This window comes from Pogona vitticeps, chromosome 2, assembly GCF_051106095.1.
Source record: "Pogona vitticeps strain Pit_001003342236 chromosome 2, PviZW2.1, whole genome shotgun sequence".
Taxonomy (NCBI): Eukaryota; Metazoa; Chordata; class Lepidosauria; order Squamata; family Agamidae; genus Pogona; species Pogona vitticeps.
The window spans coordinates 242,953,541-242,976,838 of NC_135784.1; the positions used below are offsets into that span (position 1 = coordinate 242,953,541).

Below are 23,298 nucleotides of genomic sequence, written 5' to 3' on the forward strand. Positions count from 1 at the left end.
AATGTCAGGGGATTCAATGTGCAATAGAAAATGTTCACACTAACTTCTTAGTTTGTGGCAATTTATCAATACAATTTATGTAATTGTGATACACTAAAGTAAAGACTCACTAAGATTTTGGTCAACATTTTTGAAATTGCTGCTTATGTGGAGGCTGAATATCACCTTTCTCTCAGTTCCGGTTTCTATCACACTGGGCCTTTTGGAACAAGGAATGCTACATGTCAGATTGAACAAAATGTATGAGAGAGCATGTTTCATCATTCCCCCTCCCTCATTTTTTGAAAATTTGATCCTTGGAACCTTTAAACTGGGCCACTAAAAAGTACGTGGACCAATTGTCAGGCTTTGAAAAGGATCTTTCTCCCCAGAAAAATACATGTAATGGCCCATCACCTGAAGACATTGGTCTTCTGATTGTGGGCTATTACAGCACCATTGCTTCTGTATTCTTTTCTAAAAACATGTCTATATTGCATAGTTATAACTGTTTGATATCACTATACCTGCTATGGTTCCATCCTGCATAAACCTGGAATTTGTCAGTGAGATACTTAGGATCATTCTCTATTGTGGTTCAGGGGAGGGAACAAGAAGTCTCTTTCTACAATATGAATCAAATGAGGCTAGGTCAGTTAAGGTGAGCTCAAAGCATTATAGATGTGCAACACAGAAACACTCACAGGGAGTATCTACAATATGCAGTTACAGCAATATGGTCCACCCAAAGGAATGTTAGGTTCTGTAATTTGTTGAGGTAGTTAGCATTCTGTGCTAGGAGCTTTTGCCCTAAAGTGAAGGGAAGTTCATTAAAGCTCTCTGGCAAATAATTCCAAGTCCCTCACCAATATAAGACCCCCAGCATTTTATAGGGTGGAGCCCTGGCAGTTAACATGGAATCAATGGATGCAAAAACCAATGTTGACTCTCTGTGTGTGTGTGTGTGTGTGTGTGTGTGTGTGTGTGTGTGTGTGTGTGTGTGTGTGTGTGTGTGTGTGTGTGTGTGTGAGATAGACAGAGAGAGAGAGAGAGAGAGAGAGAGAGAGAGAGAGAGAGAGAGAGAGAGAAATACAGCCTAAAATGCCTACCACTAAATGAAGGTTAAAGGCTAAGGTTAAAGTCAGATCTCCATTTTAGAAATGTTGACATCTACTGCTCTGTGTAATATATCATTTCATTTTCATTGGAACAGTTTTCACATCACTGAGCAAGCCCCTACTTCCTCCTCCCTAGGATGCAAAGCAAACATATTCAAGAAGGTTTAACACAATTGCAAACAGTGTTTTGATTGTTTGGAGAATTTCACTCTTCCTTTCGGGGAGTTCAGTTTATGAAACAATAACTGGATGTCTCAGTGAAGATTCCGCCTAGCCTTTTGAAATAAGTGTTTCAACATGAAAATAGCAAGATTTCAACAAGGGAAATAATGGACAAATAGACCAACGAGCCTTGGAAAAAGTTGAAAAAAAGTTGGAAGATTTATTACGGATCCTGAAAATTATTGAATGTTAAGGCAATATTTTAAGGTTGGTTTTAAGAAAATGAATGGTTTTCCTGTAGAGCTTATTATACTTGATCCTAAATAGAAATAAATTAAAATCTATAATTAAAACATAAACCTTTCCAAACAAGTTGGTTGCATCATCAAGGCTATTTAGAAGAACATCCCAGTCAAATGCCAGTTCCCCAAATGGATGCCATAAGTGAGTCATTAGCTTGAAAAATGCAGAATATGTTCCACACATATTGCTGTATATAGAGCCAATCGAGCCCAGAGTGACTTATGAGGTGTTTAGTCTCCTACAGAACAACTGTGATATCTAGTATAATTCAAGCCGTCCTGCATGCTTTTTTTAACCACAGTTAGCTTCATCTCATGTATTGCAGATGTCTCTTTAGTTGTCAGCAGGCTGACACAGCAGCTTCACATGATCAGCTGGAAGGGCCTCAACACCTGCACAGGTGAATGGCTTACTTCCTTCTATCAACATTCATCAGCTCTTTCTCTCCCATTTCTGAGCATGACAATTGTGCTTCTCTATGGGGAAAGCAGAGATACATATGTTACCTCCTCACAGGCACAGCTTTCTATGGCTATGCTTTCCAATATCTATGGCTTGCCTCCAACAGCAACACAGCTATATTTCTTCTCCTCCCCCCCCACCCCCACTATCTCATTGCTGCCACACTCAATGCTCTTCAGCCTGGTTAGTTCAAGGTATACAGGGATATGTTTCCCATTGGGCTGTGTTCTCATATCATAATCTGGTAACAAGGCTGCTCCTGCACAGCTCTGACCAATCAAAATGAAAGGAAAGCTCTACCTACCTTTCGCCCTGGGTGAGTGCGGCTTGTCACTGGGATGGGGGCAGCCTTCAAATTTGGGGATGAAGCATTCCCCACCCCTGGCTTTGGACCCACTAATGGTGCTGGCTCCATCAACCATTGTATTTTTGTCTGTGGCTAAGACACATCTTAACTTAAAATCTCTATTGTAACTTTGCATACCTCTGAAGTAAAAGGTGAGATGAAATTCAGATGGAGTGGATTTGGTAGTGTTAAATAATTTTATCCCATGTATGAATGAATTTAAAATGTCAGGGAGGCTAAGATGTGTGGCTTTTCCTTGCTTACCATGGTGACAGTAACTTGAATATGATGTAGTGCAATGCCGGTGTTTGTCCTGAAGCAGACAATGGCATTCTCGGAACACATGCTCAACAAAGCAAAGAAAGATGACAGCATTTATTAAACCCTGTCTCTTTAAAAGATTATAAGGATTCAAAGTAAATTATGAAATGGGAAATTGTATGCTCTTTCTGCTATTTAAGTATTGGGGAGACAGAGACAGTCATGTCTAAAATGCAGGCCCTCAGATGTCTCTGGAGCTGCCTTTTGATTAGAAAAGAGTGACATTTAGGCCTTCACAGACTGGTTACTGGCATAGAACTGTCTGTAATGAATGTTATTAAGAACTCAATTAATGATGAAATGTGTGCTATATAGTTGCAAGAATAAATAATGCTCCTGAGACTCCTCTGTGTTCTTAACAGTAGCTTGTCTGTTTACAGCATAAGTAATTTTTCATCTCTGTCAGCCAACTCCAAAATTTAAATTGTAAAGTCAGCTCCTGGGGGACATTTTGACTAGCAATTACTCTTGAGGGCTTCTGAATTTATCTGCAATCAGTGGTCTGCATTCATCCATGATACATGAGCTTTTCACCAATTCTAACTTAACATAAAATAGAGACAACCTTGTATAAAAATTCCAAATAAGGAATAATTAATTTCTAACAAAGGGATGCTTTAAAATTTTGCATTTTTGTAAACATTGAAATGTTACCACTCACTTAATTTTTAGTGGTGAGTAGCCTGGGTGAATGTTTCTCATATTAATCAATCTCATGATCGAAGTGATGGGCTAGCATGCAGCAACCTGTTATACCATCCACCATGTCATATGGGTATACTCACCTGCCTTGAAATGTGTTTGCATGTGCATATATACATCAGCTACAGTAAGCAAGGTGCCTATGTTCATGCTTGGTTGTGAATTTGAAAGGTGTACAGTGATAGGAGAGTAATCACTGGTTCCTTCAATGATGGAATCCAAAGAATGCTCTGTGTTCTGATGTAGTTTGTTGAAATACATTGAAAGTATTTTCCTGATCTTCATTTTCCTTCTGACATGTATCCAATAAAGTGATTGACATGCCACCATCCTCTTGCTTTCCTTTGAACTGGAAACAGAAATGCCAAGGGAAAATCCGATTGCAGTGAATGAACGGACACGTTCCTTGCTGTCCTGATTGGTTACATGCCCATTTCTCTCCTGATACATTCTGTGATTCATAAGCAAATGTTTTTATAAGGCTAAGAAGGAACCTGCATTCTTTTTAATCCCCATCCATCCATCCATCCATCCATCCATCCATCCATCCATCCATCCATCCATCCATCCATCCATCCATCCATCATTTGTGGCATGGACAATACAGTGTACACTATTAAGATGAGCAATCATCTCATGGTATGTCCTGTCTCTGTACATCAGCTGGATACATAGTAAAACCTGTCTGGTTTTGCAGCTTGACACATAAGTTATTGCAACAAAGATAAGATCTCAACTGACCAGGCACATCCACTTTAGCACCACACACCAAAACAGAATGAGAGAATAATGTTTCCTCCCTGGGAATGTGCACTTCTTATTTGTTTGTGCTCCTTTTCCTCTTGGGTAATGAGGGGCCAATCAGTCCCAGTCCCCTGGCATGTTGACTGGATTGGATTAAGATGAAACAGATGGGGATGCCCTTTCATTGGCAAAGAAGAGCCAGTGAAAGGGGGGACATCCATTCTGCCAGCATCCCCAGTAATGACTCTGGAAGTCTCCACATGAATACATTGACTGCTGGTGGCAGTCCCAGTGATGGTAGCTCTCCCAAATGAGGTATTGCAAGACTTATGTCTCACCCAGGTGTGTCCTTTTCAGGACCTCATGGCTGAGGTTGCTGATGGTGGCAGCAGCAGCAGCGAACTCAACAGAGAAAAAGCAGAATTTTGCGGGAGACCCTCTGCTGTGTTAACTGGCTCCAGTACTACAACAGTGATTCTCTCTTACCCATGTGTGTTTGCCTAGATTCTCAGGACCTCTCTGTGACCAGATCTGACTTGTGATCATGCTTGTGCCTGTTTCCTGCTTGATGGTTTATTGCTCTGAACTCTCAGGGCGAACCTTGTAATCCCAGACAATAGCTCAGCACTTGGAACCAGACTAGCGTTAACAGAGCAGCCTCCCACACATGCGGCCCTCCTCACTTTACAAGGGTAGAGGCTGGCCTTTGATCAACTGGATCCAAGACCCCACTGTCTCTTCTGTGTGTTCCCTGGATAGGGGCTGCTGCTGTATCAGTTTCAAGTTGGAGAGTTATGAATCATGATCCTTTCTTCTAATAACTGGTGTGTGTGTGTGTGTGTGTGTGTCTGTCTGTCTGTCTGTGTCTGTGTCTGTGTCTGTGTGTCTGTGTAGTTAAATTCTTCTTATTGCCTGCCCCCAAGTGAGTAGGGCTTTGATGATGGTGGCAATTGACAATCTACTTTTTTCCCATTTTCTTTGCCCTGTTCAAAATGTATTAGAAGAGTTCTAGGTTTCTTCACCAAATGTGTGATTCTCTCCCTGCCCCCACCATCCGCACTACAAACCTGGACAGAATTTCCAGGGGACTTTCTTAACTACCATGTTTTCCCCTAGCTGTCTCCCCTGCCTTGGGCACTGTGGTCGCCTGCCACAACATCTAATTAAAGAAAGGACCATCCTTGTGCAGTTAGTGTGACAACTAGCTTGACCCTCCAGGAAGATCTGACTTTGTAAATAATATACTTGGTGATGGGAGGAAAACAAGTTCTCTTTCTCCACTGATGTTACTGACAAAACATCTCATGTCTTCAATGAGGCAACACCACTCATAGTCATTAGCAAAGAGAAAGCCCGTTCATTATTATGGTGGGGGTGAAAAGCCCTTTTTAATACATATGCTGTTTATTGTACTTTATTAATGGATGGGGCAGCACAGCCACACATATACACAACACATATACATAATTCATAACAACTGTACATTGTTGTATATAACAACTGTCCAAGTGCATTGCCAGACTGGTGGTGATGAGGAGCAAGTCCTGGAAAAATGTGTCTTTCATAAAGAGGAGATGATCCAAGCTGGCAAATGACTGCCTGCATAACTTTCTATGGATGTTTCAATAAATTACATTGTTGTCTGTGTGCCAAACTACAATTTCCCTGCTCACTTACATAAGTGTTCTTGGCTCTAGTTTTCATCTAAACCTCACCAGTGTCCAAACAGTATTTTCTTTTCATCTTTTTTAAAAAATGAACTGCTTTAAAAGGTTTCTCCTTTCTCCTTCCTTCTTTCAAACATATGCTAGCCTAGTAATTATGTTCATTAGTGTTTGTAGTTATTGTGGGGAAATTATTAACTCCCAGGGAATGATTTCCTTAGCAAACCACACCTTTCTTCAGGTTGTTCCTCAGTGGCATTAGAAGTAATGGATGTTCCCATTCTGAAACTTATTTAATTTAAAAATCATCATGGGTCTTCAACCTAATAATCATGGACCTGTGCTACTCTCACTAGCAACAGTGGTGTAGAGGTGTGTGGATGTATTACATACTGTCAAGTAAATTCTGATTTATGGTACCCATAGTAGGGTTTCTGGGGGTTGTTAAACCCTAGTAGGGTTACCATAAACAGTGAAACTTTGTTCTTTAATACCCCTGAAGTTCCTTCTGTTCTTCAGTCTGAGCAAGATCTAAGAACCAATTTTCTGCTTTCTTTTCTTCTTACTTATTTTCCTGCCTACTTCCCATCCATACCTTGCATGACATAAGCCCTATTCAGATGTTGCCTTTGTGGATAGTCCTGCTTGGAGGCAGAGTACCTACATAGTTTCTCCCCTAGCATCATTGCTTTCTATACATGGAAATCAATGCATCTGTTGAGAGATTCCTGCCTGCAACAAGAACATTAATTTTCCACATTCTTGTTCCTGTGATGAGCCTAAACACAAACACTAACATCTCCTTTGCAAACCTTCGTCATGCAGAAAGCAATGACAAAAACAGGAGAGGCCAGGGCACCTGGCTTGAAGTACAATGATTTTGTCTGTGAAAGTAATATCCGCATAAGGCTTTTTGGTTGATCCTTTGATTTGTTTGGATCCTCTGGCTTCCCATATGATACTATTTTTTAACTATGGCTACCATTTCAATCAAAGCAAACTGTTGTACTTCATGTCTCGTGATTCCCTTGATGCTGCTGCTGCAACCTAGGATCTGGCCATTCACCTGTCACCTACTGTATCCTTTAACTTACTGGTTCTTAACCTTGGGTTACTCAGGAGTTTTGGACTGCAACTCCCAGAAGCCTTCACCACCAACTGTGCTGGCTGGGGTTTCTGGGAGTTGCAGTTCAAAAACATCTGAGTAACAAAGGTTAAGAACCACTGCTTTAACTCCACTGCTGCCCAGATGAACAGGACTTCAGCTTTCATTACACAACTTGTATGCTAATCAATAAGGATGAGATTTTCAGATTTCTTGGACTACAAATCCCATAATTCTTTATCCAGGAAGTTCTACCTGACAGACATCTAAATGTGGCTGACCTGGGAGAAAGGCCTCAACTGGAAGGCTTTGAAGCTGAGCTAGGCCTAGCTAGGCCTGGATTCCTGTTCAGAAAGCAAGCTCCCAGCTAGCACTGAGGCAAGAACAAGAAGCTTGTTTGGAGCTAGACTGAACTCAGCCCCAAAGACTTCAGTTAGGTGAGCCATATTTTGGTGTCTGTCAGGTAGAACTCCCAGTTACGGTAGTTTATTCCCAGGTTGAGGAATATAGGCCAATATTTACTTTACCTTACAAGTTACCTGTCAGTAAGGGTGCGATTAGACAGCGGGAAAGGCCCACATCCAATTGTACCCAAAATGGTCACTTTGTAGGGAACAATTTCCCTTAAAGTAACTCTTCTGTCTGCCAGGGAGACGCAAAATGAATCTCATTTATAGTTCATCTACAAGAAATGCATCCTCCAAGATTCTGCAGCCCCATTGTAGTGCCTACTGTGCTGAAATTATAGTTTCCTCAGGAAAAAAGGCATATTACCCCTCTGGGAAGTCTCCAAGAGGAACAACCTGCCTTCTAAATAAGCCACAACTCCCCTAAAGTGTTTCATACCACCACTACCAATAACAACAAAAAACCCTCATTTTTCAGAATGAGAAATGGATTTCTGACCACACCCGGTTTCATTTTCTCATTTAATTTTTTTAAAGAATCAACATAGCCTGCAAAGGATCCCAGAGGCAAAAATTTGCCTCTTGGACCCATCAAAGATGGCCACCTCTAAGCTATGGGTTGCTAGCATAGCCTTAGGGTTTTAAAATCCAATGGGCAAATTGGGATGTTATTCTACAGCTATGGCTATAATGTTGTAACCTGATGTATGCAAGAGCCTGCCAAAGAGATTCTAAATGCAGAAACAGATTAATACACATAACTGAACATTTTAGCTGTTAATATTATTTTGCTATTAATTGACCTACACAGAACTGTGAAGGAAAACATGAGCTATCTGATTTCTTTTATCAGTTCATTTCTAACATAGATTTGATTGGAACTGCTGTTCACAGTTGGTGTATCTGCGATCACGGTCAGATCCAAAAAAAAAAAAATTCTTTCACATGTCAGCAACAATTTTAGGCTGCTGTTTTATGTATTGGCTGAAAAGTTTCAATTGGCAGAAGGCTAGACTGCACTTTTGACTTTTCGCTGGTCTTCTGAAGCATCTTTATCCGACCTTCCAGCCTCTGGGTCCATTCACGTCGGAGCCTGGTAACAAGGAAGAAACATTCCCATTAGTGAATCCCTAGCCAGATTTTCCAAATGTTTAGTTCTTTTGAGTGATACTGATACTGTCCTTTTCTTTCATCACCCATGCACTTGTCTTGTGTTAATTTAGTGTAGGTATCTCTCTGGCCTCCTGGCTAGGGACACAGAGAGAATATTAATGGTATAACTCATCAGCACTGTGAAACCTGGTGACATTGCTAGATTCCAGGGGAGTCAAACAAGCAGGGAAAATTCTGTCATTAGAAATACATGCTGCTACTCCTCTGGGTATTCTCTTGATGAAGCATTAAGTCTTGTCTGGTAGGAAAAGTCATATAATGCATGCACTGGAAGTAACTTCAGAGGCATAGGAACGGTGTCATTAGTGATTTGTATGGCCTTCTCCTTTGGGAATTCTCTGGATGAAGCATAAGTGCTGTCTTGGAGGAAAAGTCAGATATCACATGCATTGGAAATGAGATCAAGGAAATCTGTGTTCACAGTCTATGTTTATGGCACTCCAAGGGCAAAACAAAATCCAAGGAATCGATGTACATTCATTTTGAATCAAGAAAGTGCCCTTTTAATGATGCACTGACATGGCCACATTCTATATGCTTGGCTGGTCTCTCAATGCATGACCAGTTGCAGAGGACATGTCTTAATGAAAGAGAAAGATTCCCAGTCACTAAAGGCAAGAATACTTGGTATTTGCACATTCTGTACGGCTCTCAGATTACACTTGTGTGGTTGATGGTAGGGGATCCACATGGATGGAAGCATTTCCTACAATGGGGCCGCATGGACCAGATTCTATGGACACTTGATCCCTGGGATCCAAGCTCTCTGCTTGTGTCTTTGCAATCCAATGTGAACACGTGCAAGAATAGACAAGTGTTGCAAAACAGTTTGTATTTTGGGAAACGGGGAAAGCCCACATGCAATACATTTCCAACAATAATTATCACAAGTATTTTAAAAATTATGAACAAGAATGATTCCCGAGGCTTATGATTTCCGTGGTGTAATGCTCTCTCCTAAACCTCTAAATAATGTTACTAGAGGCTATCACTGCCAGCCAGATTATCTTTCCAATGGAACCATGCATGTAAAGTTTTCTGTATTCCTGGTCTGGAATAAAAATATTACTGTATATTGTCACTGCTTAATATGCTTCTTACTATTCATGCCTCCTTCCTTTAATATCTCAGTAAACCTAACCGGCCTTTCTAAGGCTGGTGGTCATTTTAATTTTGTTTCCAACTGAGATTGCAAATCACCCTTTTAACTTTTCTAAAATATTGGTGTGCCCTGTAGCAAAAGTGGCACTCTCATGAGGACATAGTCCTTAAAATTAATACTAATCAGCTGGGAATATCTTTAGCCAATGCACAGTACCATTCCTTCCTCCCCCCCCCCCAACAAAACCTGGTTGGTTTAGAGACCCTTGTTCACTCCAATATGCCAGACAGCAACAAAGGAAATATTTGCTTTCAATTCAAATTCTTGCTTGCTCAGAAGTGCCAGCTGTCCTAGGCAAGATCTCTATATTTTGTGAGGTCATTCTCTCTATCTTGCCAAGATAAAAGCACATTGTTTGATTTGTGTTATCCTTTTTAAAGAATGTGTGGCTTTTAAAGATTAGCCTGAGTGGAACTGCTGGATATTATTTGACAGAAGTCAGTATGTCTGACGAAGAGCTATGATTTAAAAAAAAAACACAACCTAAGGTATAACTCATGCTCACAATGAAACAGGGACTTCAATAGTTCCTTAACATGCTGTTGTGAGTTCAGTGTCTATGCAGAGCTCCATGTATGAATAACTGTTCTCTTTGTCCCAGCAATAAGGAGATATTCATCTGTTCTCCCTGACTTTGAAGGGACTAAGGCACAGCTTGTGGTGGTCATTCTCTGTATGTGCTGCAGTCTTCAGCACTTTGGATTGCAACCATTCTGGAGACATGATGTGTTTCCGCATTGCACTGTCCTGTTACATTATCATCATCTCATCATCATCCAAAAACACCAGGCACAGTCAAAATTATAGAAACATTGACTGGTATTAAATAACAGAAACAAGTTTTATCCAAAAACCTAAGTATCTGTTAAATATTGGTGCAGTATGTATGCTGTTCCTAATATTGCTGTTTTTTGTATCTCTGTGTAATTTCTGAGATCTGTAACTGCTTATAGTACTGTGTGAAGAATTCTTCTTCTGTATTCGTGAAGGCTTTCACGGCCGGCATCTAATGGTTGTTGTGGGTTTTCGGGTTCTTTGGCCGTGTTCTGAAGGTTGTTCTTCCTAACGTTTCACCAGTCTCTGTGGCCAGCATCTTCAGAAGACAGCACTCTGTGCTCTGGTGTATTTGGCTTGCGAGTGGAGTATTTATGGCTGTGAGATGGGCTTTTGTCTTTTTCTGTAGATGGGTGATTAGTATGTCTTGATGTGGGTGTATTGTTGTGATAAGAAGGAGAGATTACCTGTCACTGTGTTTGATGGGTGTCATTAGCTGGTCTTTTGTGTGTAGTGATCCCCGGTCCTTGTGATTTCATTTTTGGAGTAGCCATTTGCCTGTAGGGCCCAATTCAGATGGTTGAGTTCAGTGCTGAGAAACTGAGCTCCACAGTTCTGATTTGCACGGTCTACCAGTGTTTTGATTATGACTCAACCATCTGAATTGGGCCCTACAGGCAAATGACTACCCCAAAAATGAAATCACAAGAGCCTCAAACCAAGAAAACAACTCTGAACTGAAGAAGAAAAACAGTCACCAACAAATAAAGTATTTCTGCCATACATCAAAGGGGTCACGGACCGAATGGGGAAACTTTTGAAAAAACACAACCTACAAACAGTATTCAAGCCCACCACAAAAATACAACAAATGTTACGGTCAGCAAAGGAAAGAAGGGACCCCCTCACCACTGCAGGAGTATACCAGATACCTTGCAGTTGTGGCCAGGTATATATTGGAACCACAAAACGAAGCATCCACACCAGAATCAAAGAACGTGAGAGACACTGCAGACTAAAACAACCAGAAAAATCTGCAGTAGCTGAACATGCCCTAAAACAAGCTGGACATGAAATTCTATTTCAAAATACCGAAATACTGGACAACACCAGCAATCATTACGTCAGACTGCACAGGGAAGCCATTGAAATCCACAAGCAGCTGCAGAACTTCAACAAAAAAGAGGAAAGTTTGAAACTCAACAAAACATGGCTCCCAGCTCTCAAAAATACAGCGTGCAAAAGGTCAATGAACTCTACCCAGCCACAAGGACCAGGGATCACTACACACTAAAGACCAGCTAGTGACACCCATCAACCACAGTGACAGATAATCTCTCCTTCTTATCACAACAATACACCCACGTCAATTAAATTGTGTTAGGGTGCAGGTGGGTATTCTGAAGTCTCAAAGTCACTGGTTTTCTGTTGAAACCTGGCCTCACTGCTGCTTGCAACAAAGCAGTTGCACACCCAGAATAGGCCTGATCCTTCTAAGGTAATGGGACCAAGTATAGAGGCTCAGGATCTAAATAAGAGAACAGAAGAAGGAAGTGTTGAAACAGGAGGTCTGATTGTAGAGTTGCTGCATTATCGTAGTTTGCTGGAATAGAAATGCCAGAAGCAGCCTCATGCCAAATCAATTCATGGGTCCACTGAGCCCAGTATTACTGTCTGTTCTGATTGGCAGTGACTCTCCAGGGTTTCATGCAGAATTCTCCCTAGCTTTCCTTGGAGACCTATGCTGTTCCCAAGGGGTCACCATCCCAATGTCAACCAGGCCTGACCCTACTCAGCTTCTGAAGTCTGACAAGACCTGGTGTGTTTTATGGTGGTATGCAATACCTGGTGTCTCATCTCTGAATAAAAGTATTTGATCTTTACACAAAAAATTGCAAGTGTTTTATATCAAAGGAACACCGAGATATTTAAATACATTGTGTATCTCCTTTCATCTGTTGTCATGGTAAAAGAAAAGTTCCTTCAGTTGGTTGATATGTAGTGATGCAAAACTGAGGAGGGGGAAAGAATGAATGATCATTGACTGTTTGAGTGATGGAGAAAAACAGTAAAAGAAAGAAAGAAAGAAAGAAAGAAAGAAAGAAAGAAAGAAAGAAAGAAAGAAAGAAAGAAAGAAAGAAAGAAAGAAAGAACAGGAGTTACAGTTGGCATATCACCCACTACTGAGTTTTTGCCATGCCACCAAGTGCCTGTTTAGCTCCTCTTGATTCCCAGCAAGAAAAGAAGTGGATCTGCACTCAGTCAGTCAGTCAGTCAGTCAGTCAGTCACTCACTCACTCACTCACTCACTCACTCACTCTCCCTCTCTCTATTTCTTACCCCTTTAATTATCATGACTCTCTCCTAAGAAGAGAGTTCAAATCCTGAGATTTGTTGTTTGGCAAATTATTTAGAAGGTGTCCAAAATTCCTGGGAAAAGAAGGGCTGAGGATGATATCGGTTTAACATGGCAGAGGGGACAGACATCAAGGCAATTGTATTTTGGGCAACTGGACAAGAGGTCTGCAGCAGAAAGATTAAGTACCTCACAATACCATCAATTGTAGAAATGCCAGGGATGGATTCATGACAATGAAAGTGGTATAAAGCTGGTAGAAATGTGCAGTGCAAAGATACTGGATATCTCTAGTCTTTTAAGAAGCTGAGGTATGAAGCGATTTCAGCGTAACTGTTCCACCCAACTGTATTGCGTGGGGGGAAAATACCCTGCTTCTGTCTTTCCTTATATTTAGCCAATGACTGAAGCCCAAATTTGATTGATATTATATTTTTGGTCCCAGAGATACAAAATGGCAGGATGACTCGTTGCTTTGTGTAGCACAGCTACACAGTAAACCAAATTGGCAAAGGATAATTTGGGCAACATGTTAGTGAATTATCAAGGTGACTGCTTATGCTATAAAGTGGCACAGACTATTTTACACTACACAAAGGATGGGGAAAAACCTGTCAGGAACTGGAAAGGTTACTTTTCCAGAATCCCCCAAATTGTATGGCTGTGGTGCATGCTAATTGGCAGTCTCTGGGACTTATAGTTCCCAAAATAACTATTTCAAGTTCTGTTTTTTGGCCTTTCCAGATGTTTTGTCCCACAGCTGCTATCGGCCCCATCCAACACGGTTAATTGCTAATAGTAAAGGATTATGGGATTTGTAGTTCAACACATCTGGAGGCACAAAGGCTTCCCACCTCTGCTTAAGGCATTCCTGATTGATGCTCGTGCAGCCTTATCTAAACAAATCTTCCAGAGTAGGAACTGCACTCCATCCAGGCAGCTTGTTCCATTGCTGAACTGCAGAGAATAAGGTGCTCAGCAGTACATTGAACTTGAATAACAACACTGGGGAAGCCTGTTCTTGAGCATACATGGCACTCAACAGTCAAGACATTTGCATGAAAAACATATTCTTTTTTTCAAACAAAACAAAACTTCTCACTTATTCAAAGCACTTCTGGTGATTCTAGAATCTTCAACTTCTCTTTGCTTGGTGTGTGCTTCAATTATTTCTTCCCAAAAGTTCTTTAAGCCATGGGCATCATGGATTACTACAGGGCGACGTTTGGGGCCACTGTGTCTATTCATTGTCTGAAAAACAAAGAGAAGATGCAGAAATAATACTGGTAGTTCAAGCAACAATACTTGAGGTAAGGAAACAGAGATCTTCCCCGTCATCATAAAATGGCACAAATAAATTCCCTGTATTCGGAATAAAAAGGAGTTTGAGGAGGAGACCAAAAGTAGCTAGCTCTCTTCAGCAAGACGGCTGGGATGCTGCTCCTGATATGGAATGAAGACTGATCCTGACTTCACATAAGCGTATGGCTGTCAAGAGAGATCATGGCAGTTAGCTTTACTATCTTTGCCCTTTTGCTTTTTATTTTTCCTTTTAATAAAGTTTCCTTTTAGAATAGACACCTTGTCCAGATGACGTTCTTTGCAGAGCACCCTAACTAAAACTTAAGTCCACCAGCCAAGCCACTCATTCACAGCTAGTTGGCAATTTCTTTAGAGTGTGTGCAGAGTGCAAAAGGAATTTCCTGCGAATTAATCAGGATTAAGAGGGGAATGGAGGCAGCATTATCAGCATCTATCAGAAAGGGACTGGAGACAGCTAGCCAGATTCTCTCCCCCCCCCCACGCACACAGGAAAGTCTTTTGCTCAGAGGTGCACACCCCCATAGGCCCCAGCTATTGCATGACATAAGCAAAGGTCTTTAACATTGCCAAATGCATCAAGACAGGTGCACAGTTTACATGTGTGCCTGGATTCTTATCATGAAATTAGTCCTAGCTGTGAACAGGCGATGAACGTGTGCAGAGGCTATGCTTGAGCTACCTCACTGGCTGAGATCACTCGCTGTATGTGCTGATGTTCTGTTCCATTAGGTTAGGCCTTCCTGCATATTTCTGTCCTTTTTTGAACTTTGTTTCCCCCTCCTTTAAAATTGTAATTATATATAAAAAAGGTGAGTAAAGAAATTCAACAGTCCAGAGCTTATACTGTAAATGTTAATTATTCTTCATTTCAGATATTTAGGTCAATATCCACACATATTACATGTTACATGATCCAGGCTGGGCTCTTCTCATGTTCTTCTGGATGCTACTTACAGGGTTTTATAGGGCTCTTTTCTTCTCCTTTCCTGTTTAAAAGCTCACACCTTATTACCAAACAGCACTGAGTCTGGTTCTGTCCCTCTTTCTCACTCACCCCGCTTCTTCATTTTGACCCCGAAGACAGCATGGAAGGTGAAGTCAACCAATGTGACTATAGGAGGGAATGGTCTGACAAAACTCAGCCAGCAGCCAATGTGAACGGGCAACTAGTGAAATTAGAAACCAAGTACATATATACATTTTTGCTTGAAACCTGTTGGAGCATCTTTTCCCAGTGTCATCTACCCAACCCATCAGCTCCTCCCAGGCTATGCTGGGTAGTCACCCTGAGGGAGGCCCATAAGCCATCTACAAGATGGTGCAGTAGCACCAACGCTGTGGAACCAGCTCCTGATGGAACTACGCCTGCTCCCCTCCCTGTTTATATTCAGAAAGCAACTTAAAATACTGCTTTTCAAGGAGACATTCCACGTCAGCTCTACATGATTTACGCCTCAAGTGCCCCTGATGTTTCATAGAGCATTTGTTGTTGGTGCCATTTGTTTTTATTTGCTTAGTGTTTTACATTTTTGGTACACATTATATTTTATAACATACAACAACAACTACTACTATTGTTTTAAACCACCCAGAACAATGCATTGCACTAAAGGGGTGGTACCTAAGCCTAGTCAAATAAATAAATAAATAAATAAATAAATAAATAAATAAATAAATAAATAAATAAATAAATAAATAAATAAATAAATACCAACATAACTCAGTGTTAGGAAAAGACACAGAAGAGACTGATTTTGCTAAAAATACATACAATGCCTTCACTATTTGATAATCTCACTGTGGCTCTTTTCCTTCTGTTGAAACTGGTACCCAAACTCGAGAATGTATTCTGCTCAGAAAAGTTACTGCGTGGGTTACTGCTGCCAGGGGTCTCATCCAGCATGGCCTTATTCCAAGCTGGAGTTCAAAAAAGTAATCTGCTTTTTGGGAGAAGTGGAGATAGAAATAAAATAAAATTGTTCTTCTGGTTCTGAGACTGCTAAATATACTGTCCTCGTGATATGAATTTAGTTTGGGATAAGTTAGGTTTCTTTGTGCCAAATTCTACTGCGGCAATAAGGTTTGATAAATAATTTGTGTAGTTGTTCTCTGCAAAGTTCAGCCTCCCCAGTCACATTGGACAAAACAATGAAATAACATGGTTGCATTAAAGGAAATTGATCTGGACTCCATTTTGGACATGTGGAAATGGTGTTCTATATTTAAGTGCAGTGGGCATATTTTAAGTGTAAACATCATATTTTGACATATTTTGTGCATCGTACAAGATACCTTGTCTAGACTGTAAACTTCAAATGAAAATAGCTTTTGTTTGGCTTCTTCTGTAGTGGAGAGTAAAACAAATTGCTTCCATGAACTTTGGAGTACAGTACTTTAGTTACTTTGGGCAGAATCTTTTTATGTGAAATGTAAGCCTTGAAACAGGGCAGTTTCTGGCTCATGCAATGGAACGCCAGAGACTGCATAGACTGCTGTGTCCATGGGGCATACTGCTATGGAGTTTCAAACATAATTTTAGCTTATTTAATTTAATAACTTTATAGATCAAGGCCATACAAGTCTGCTGAGAAATAGGCTGTACTGAGCTCAGTGTTCCCAGATAAGAACATGTAACTTATAGTGCATTTGTAATGATGCTTAATTGGAAATAAGACCTGTTTAACTCAGTGGGTTGAACTCAGACATGCTTTAGGACTGACATTTTGGAGCACTTTTATCTCTATTAACATTTTAAAATCTCTTCAGTAGAGTTATCAACAAAATGCATCTCAAGAGAGTCTTAGCATGCATAAAATACAAATGTATGCCTGTTTACTCAGCATTGTAAATGCTGCTGCAATCAATGGGAGTTGCAAAGCAGAAGCCATGAGACTGAAGACTTCAGATTTAAATTGAAGTGTGTGGTAACATAAAATTATTATCAAAACATGCTTTAAATTGTCAACAAAACAAAACAAATAGCTTTCATATTGCAGTTAATAGAAGGATATGACCTGGAGCTTAACTTACTAAGGTGCCAACTTTTAATTTATTGTTTTAATAATCACTGATATTCTATCATAAGACATAAATACAAATGTAAAAAACACAGACACAAAGGACTACTAAGGTGACATATTTAAAAAAAACTAATGCTGTGTTAAAAACAACACCTAATAATATTGTGGGAAAGGAAATTATCTAGTCTGTGTTAATACCTGTGCAAAACCATGTTGCAAACTATGTTAATACAGCAGAAATTTATCAAAGAATTAAAGGCTTACTGTAGTAAGTACAGAGGCTTCTTCCACGAGGCTTTCAGGAGTTAGTTTTGAAATGGCTACTTTTGTCTTTGGGTTCCTCTCTTTCTAACCCACCCACTGTGGACTATATGAACCTCGAATATCTTTTCCTCTTGTCACTCATTTTTATATGGGTTTCGTGACATGGCTATTTTTGAATCATTTGAACGGGAGGCAAAGAAACTAATCTCCATCTGTAAAGTCTTCAACACATGAAGTGGAATGGCCGGACTGCTTCGAGGTATCAGCTCTGAATGCCACATTTGATCTATGCTATAATATCTGGCAAGTGCCGCTGATGTTATAACTTGGCTCGAGGGGGGGGGGCAGTTATTCTCTGACAAGTGCAGATCTCGGGAACATGATATCATGTGACTCGCAGGAACACGGGGCCGTTCCGTCCAAGGAAACGAGATCTGAATGTTGTATATTGTATAACACTGTTCGTTTCAGGATTGTGTTACGTGAGTGAGTGACAGGGACAACAAAAATCTTTTTAACTATTGCTTTGTAAGAACACCTGGCTGGGTGCATGACAGAAGTCAAGCTAAGCTGTTAACTCTGTGCATAGTAAAGAAATCTGAACTCAGCTCAACAGCCACCCTCAAAGCTTTTAAGAATGTGTAACAAATGTAGCACACCCTGTCACTGTGATAAATGAATAAGCAGAGGCTTCGCTTATGGCCCTGAGGTCAGAGTCTGCCGTGTTTCACATCATACGTGCTTTTCACCAGTTACGAAGAGTGTTGTGGCACCACATGTGTGTACTGTACCCATATATAATTTGGTGGACAAGGTCTCACTTCATGTGCACCAGCTGGTTTCTGGCTCCCAAAATCTTGTATTTGTTAGTCTTAATATGGCAGCCAAGGCTTTGATGGCTTTGCTCAACAGAATAAAATGGCCACCACCCTGGAAGTCCCAAAGTTCTTGGGTGGAATGCATTATAGTTTGAAAACATACCCTATGCTTAATAATTGTACCTTCAGATTTCTAATGCTTTCTTCAAGACCATTGTGTATGACGTGTTCAAATTTAAATAACAGAGATGGTATTATTCATCATGCATCAAGCCACAAGGATGTAGTAAGCTCGGTAAAATCTAACACTTGAGTGGGAGGAAAGTAGATCAGGTTCTTAAGGTATGCTTCATGTTGATTCGCAGTAGACCTGTAAGGTTTCTCTGACTCCCAGTCATATAACAGCAACAACCATAGTCAAATGTCATTAATTAGGCTGTGAAACAAACATGGCCAGGGGCCAGCACATTTTGTGTGTGTGGAACAGAAGCTCTGTTATGCTACTAAAATATGTTTTGGGCTAGAGTCACTCTTTCCCTTAATTCTAAGGGTATGTAAGCTTCAATTTACTACTCAGTTTTGTGCCTGGCTTTGTTTGGACTCTGGTGTTTCAAACACATCTCATAAACCTAAAGTCTTTCCAGCTTTCTTTATGATGTGATACAAAGGAGGAGAAGGAAGGAAGAGGAAAACAAGCAAATCCATGCACTCAGAATGCATCTAAACTATATAGCTATAGCAGTTTGATATTACTTTAATTATCATAGTTCCTATGGCAAAGTTTTGAATTTCTGTTAAAATTCTATTTTTGCTACACAGCAGAAGTACAGAGCTCCACAAAGGAGAATAGCTACAAGTTCCCCGGAGTCCACCCCTTTTTTGTTAACTGGGACTTAAAGTCTCAACAACTCACTCTGAGACATTTGAAGGAAAAAGAATAATAAACATTACTTACAGTTGCTTGAAATTACAGATTTGTGTATAGTGTTTTCTATTAGCAACCAACTGAGCAGATCAACAGCAACAAACAACTGCTACCAATTGATCCCTACAAAGAGACAGGGGTCTCTTTGAATTTCAAAAGACTCAAAGGAATAATTGGTTAATGATGGAAAGATAATCACCCCAGCCCAGAAAAAGCCAGTCACTCAAACTACAAACAGCATGCAAAGTTGAAAACAAAACTCCAACAAATTAATTCAATAAAATCCTGGAATTTCTGTTTGGTATGTAATATTTTCTGCTGTAAAATTATCTAGTAGAAAATTCTAAGTCCCTTGCCTAAGTATAAATCCCAAGATGCCTTGGGGTCAAGCTATCAGTTAAAGTGGCATTATGCTGCTATAACTGTGTATTGTAGACACACTCCAGGTTGTAAAGCTGTGCAATAAATTTTAGAATGACCAGCTTGAATAGAAAGAGGAAGATACAGAGCATAAGCTTGACCCCCCCCCCACTGAGTGAGTCTAGGCTGCATTAATATTTGCTTGCATTGGAAAATACTATAATTTTACATAGCAAAAATGGGAAGCTGCAAAAACAAACGCTTCAACTTTAATTTGCAACTGGAGCAACTTTGTCACTGTTTTGCCTATTGCAGGTGCTACTTATGGATATTCTTCTTGGTATAGGTGGCTGAAAAGTTCAATAAAAAAATAGGAATTTTCTGATGTCTTATTTGTAAAAATAAGTGTGGAATTTGAAAGGTGGGCATATCCTATACTATTTTTGAATGTACTGCATGCATTATTTTGAACATGAAAGTCTCCATGTGTGCATTTATAAAACCCCAAATACCATTGGCAGTAAGGGAGTGCCTTCTATAAGTGCACTTGGTGTGGTAATTTTCTGCCCTCACTAGTGCGAATTACAGATATCCATCCCTTCAGGGGTCATGTTTATCTCATGCCAAAGCAAAAGCAAATTCATAGTATTCCAGTGACATGGCTAGAGAGACTACAATGGGAGGGGAAAAGCTTGGTGACAGAGCACATGCATGCATGAAGTCCACCTTCTGTTCTTTAGAAGCTCCACTCAAAATGAAAGGATGCTAGATAGCTCTGCCTCAGATACTGGAGAATTATTTTTGGATGGACCAAACAATGGGAGGCTTGGTACCAACTAGTACTAACATACTTGTTGGTGTTCACATAAGTTTTGCATAACCTGCTGTGGCTAATTGTTGATGATTTACAAAGTTTCAGATTGCATATTAATTGTACAGTCAGGAAGGGGACCAAATGTAAGATCAATAAATGCTCTAGTTTACTTCCTTAATTTCTACCCCATCTTTCTGCTTGTAGATGGACTCATGATGGCTTACAAAGCTTATATAAAAATTGTAGTAAAACAATTAAATATATTGGTAAAAATCTTGTTGCTTGGTGTAGTAAATCACCCTATAGTAGTCCTGACTCTGTCTAGAGGGGCGAATAATAAAATCGAATAATAAATAAATAAAATATATTGAATCAATGGGGATTTGGAGTCAGCTGCTCTATAGCTTCCACTGATTCACATGGCCTGCTCTGACTTTAGCATAGAAAGTCATAACTAGAGTAAGCCCTTTTGAATCACTAGAACTTAAAGAGGAGTTGATTCACTGAATCACCACTGATTCAATGGGTCTACTGTAGTGTAATTTACTATGCTAAGCAATAAGACTTTGGCCACTGATTAGTAAAAAGCAGAAGCCTGGTAAAACAAGGTCACATTTGACAAAGATACAGTAGAGCAGTGGTGTCGAACTGTGGCCCTCCAGATGTTCTTGGCCTTCAACTCCCAGAAATCCTGGCCAGCAGAGGAGGTGGTGAAGGCTTCTGGGAGTTGAAGTCCAAGAACATCTGGAGGGCCACAGTTCGACACCACTGCAGTAGAGGAACAATTCTTTCTTTAAAATCTTTTTATTTGGCATTGGTAGTTAACATATAAAAAACCAGTCTGAAAAGGAGGATCTTTGGCCGAACAACATGGAGGAGGGGCAAGCCTGATTTCCTGTGGAAGGGAGTTCCATAGCCTGAGAGGAGGCACCAAAAAGGCCCTGTCTCATGCCTGACCTCCCCTGAAGATCTTAAAGCCATGATGTATGTTTGGTGTGTGTGTGTTTGATATGGAGAGATACAGTCCCTCAAACAGCCTTTCAGGCTGTTTAACTTCCATTACATTAATTAATTTCACACTATTCAGCTACTTGCCTTGATGTATAAATTTAACATAATTTGCTCTGCTTATGCCATGCCATACATCATCTCTCTCTCTCTCTCTCTCTCTGGCAGAAGCAGAGCAAAAAATATATACACATTTTCTCATTGCTGAGGGACAGCCCTTCTCTTCCCTAAGGTCTAAGGCCCAGAGTCATTGGACTGGTTGTTTATCTTGAGTGATCTGAATTTCGCTGGATTCCTGCAACAGATGTATGATGAGCACATGCTCTCCAACATTCTACTGCGAGTCTCACATGTTGCTGCATAATACAAATGTAAGAGTGCTGATACTTTTGTTTAGACTACTAAAAATCAAACATACATTGGGAACTTTTGTGAATAAGTTCATTTCCTCAGGCATACACTAATATCTTGTGGAGAGTGCAGAAACATTATAATTTAATGTCCCAAAATTGTTATGGCAGCAATCTGCCAGGCATACTTCTTAAGGTGAGCTCAGAATTGGTATCAACCTGTGTGTGTTTACAAGCTTTACCCCTGGTACCATATGGGTGGAATTTTCTACTCAGCCTCCAGGATAGGCAGTAGCAATGTCCCCTGAATGTAACCCTCCCCCTACTCATATTGTCTGTTTTGGAAATCAAGTTTCCTTTCGGCAGTCAGAGGCGGCAGGGGAAAAGCCACTCAGAAACTAAAGCAAGGTAAATTTTGGTTGACTTACTAGAAGGTAGAGATGGGCATGAACCTCAGTTTGGAGGTTTGTGCTGGTTCCTAGGTTTGTGCTGGTCCCTTCCCCCACCCCCCTGGCTGGACCCCCCCCCCCAACACCAGCTGGCACACATTCCTCTCCTCCTCCTCTTTGGCTGTTCATCCTGTCCTCGGTAGGAGCATGGGTTTCCCTTCCCTGCCTCTTTGGCTGATCACCCATTCATTGGGGCATTGACCAGGGAGGCTGGGATGCGCGTGGCACTGTACCGAACTGGCATGAACCTCCAAACTGAGGTTCATGCCCATTTTTACTGGATAATAAAAAGCCAATCAAAGCTGAATTAATTTCAAATTATTATGTTACCCAGTGAGCTTTGCAGTAGATGTAATTCTCAGTTACAGTCCAGCTTGATTGCTGTCTAAAGTCCATGACATCATGTTATTGTATGTCTCCCAAATGGAGACCTAACAGGTATGTACTTGAGAGGCTGAGTAAAATCTAAATGTTGTTGTCTCTACTCCCACCCAAAAGTTCTTAGTTGTTTCCTGTCACTATTGAAAAGGACCAAGATGACATCAAGAAACAAATTTTTTTTCTGACAAATGCGAAGTGGAATACTTGTATGAGAAACTAAATGTCTGTAAATGTCACTGAGCAGACAAGATGTGGTTTTATATATGAACCTGCTTTACACCAAGTATGACCATATCAGCGGTAATGTTTTGTCTAGTAGCAGGTTCTGAGAACCACAGGGGGGAAAATTCCTTCTCCCAATTTTTGGCCGTGAACAAAGGGACAGTGTGAGAAAGCAGATAGTAGTTTATTGTGCTGTCGCTCTGCAAAGTGCTCAAGGGAGTTTCAGGGAATTTTTTGGAAAACATGTAACATACACCTGTGTTTTGCAATGAGCTTATTTGTCTTATTGGGGGGGGGGAGCAATTGTCACTTGTTTTCCCTTTTAGTGCCTGCATTACTGTAAATTTCACATTTCTTCAATTAAAATTGCTGATCCTGTGAATGCTTAATAGGATATGATGTGTTTGTTCTGGGTGTTGCTGTGTCCTGGGCGTGAACAGGGCCTCCTTGCTCCACCTTGTAATCACCTCAGAAACACACACATATTTCTTTTCAGTTCCTTCCCCCCCCCCCCATATCTGTCTGAAGACCGTGCACCTGCCTAGATGTATGTCTGTGTAATGAGCCACCCTGGAAATATCATTTG

At 40.5% G+C, this 23,298-nt stretch overlaps 1 protein-coding gene across 1 annotated transcript; it reads right to left on the minus strand.

The window, feature by feature from the left end:
- Nucleotides 1-5,535: 5,535 nt before the first annotated feature.
- Nucleotides 5,536-20,728, minus strand: LOC140704883 (protein FAM240B). The gene is made up of 3 exons (XM_072992347.2): nt 17,386-20,728; nt 13,881-14,029; nt 5,536-8,406 (listed from the first exon to the last, which is right to left on the minus strand). Exons 2-3 carry the CDS (start codon nt 14,024-14,026, stop codon nt 8,274-8,276), a joined length of 279 nt encoding a protein of 92 aa, XP_072848448.1. The 5' UTR covers nt 14,027-14,029; nt 17,386-20,728; the 3' UTR covers nt 5,536-8,273.
- Between the last annotated feature and the right edge of the window lie 2,570 nt (nt 20,729-23,298).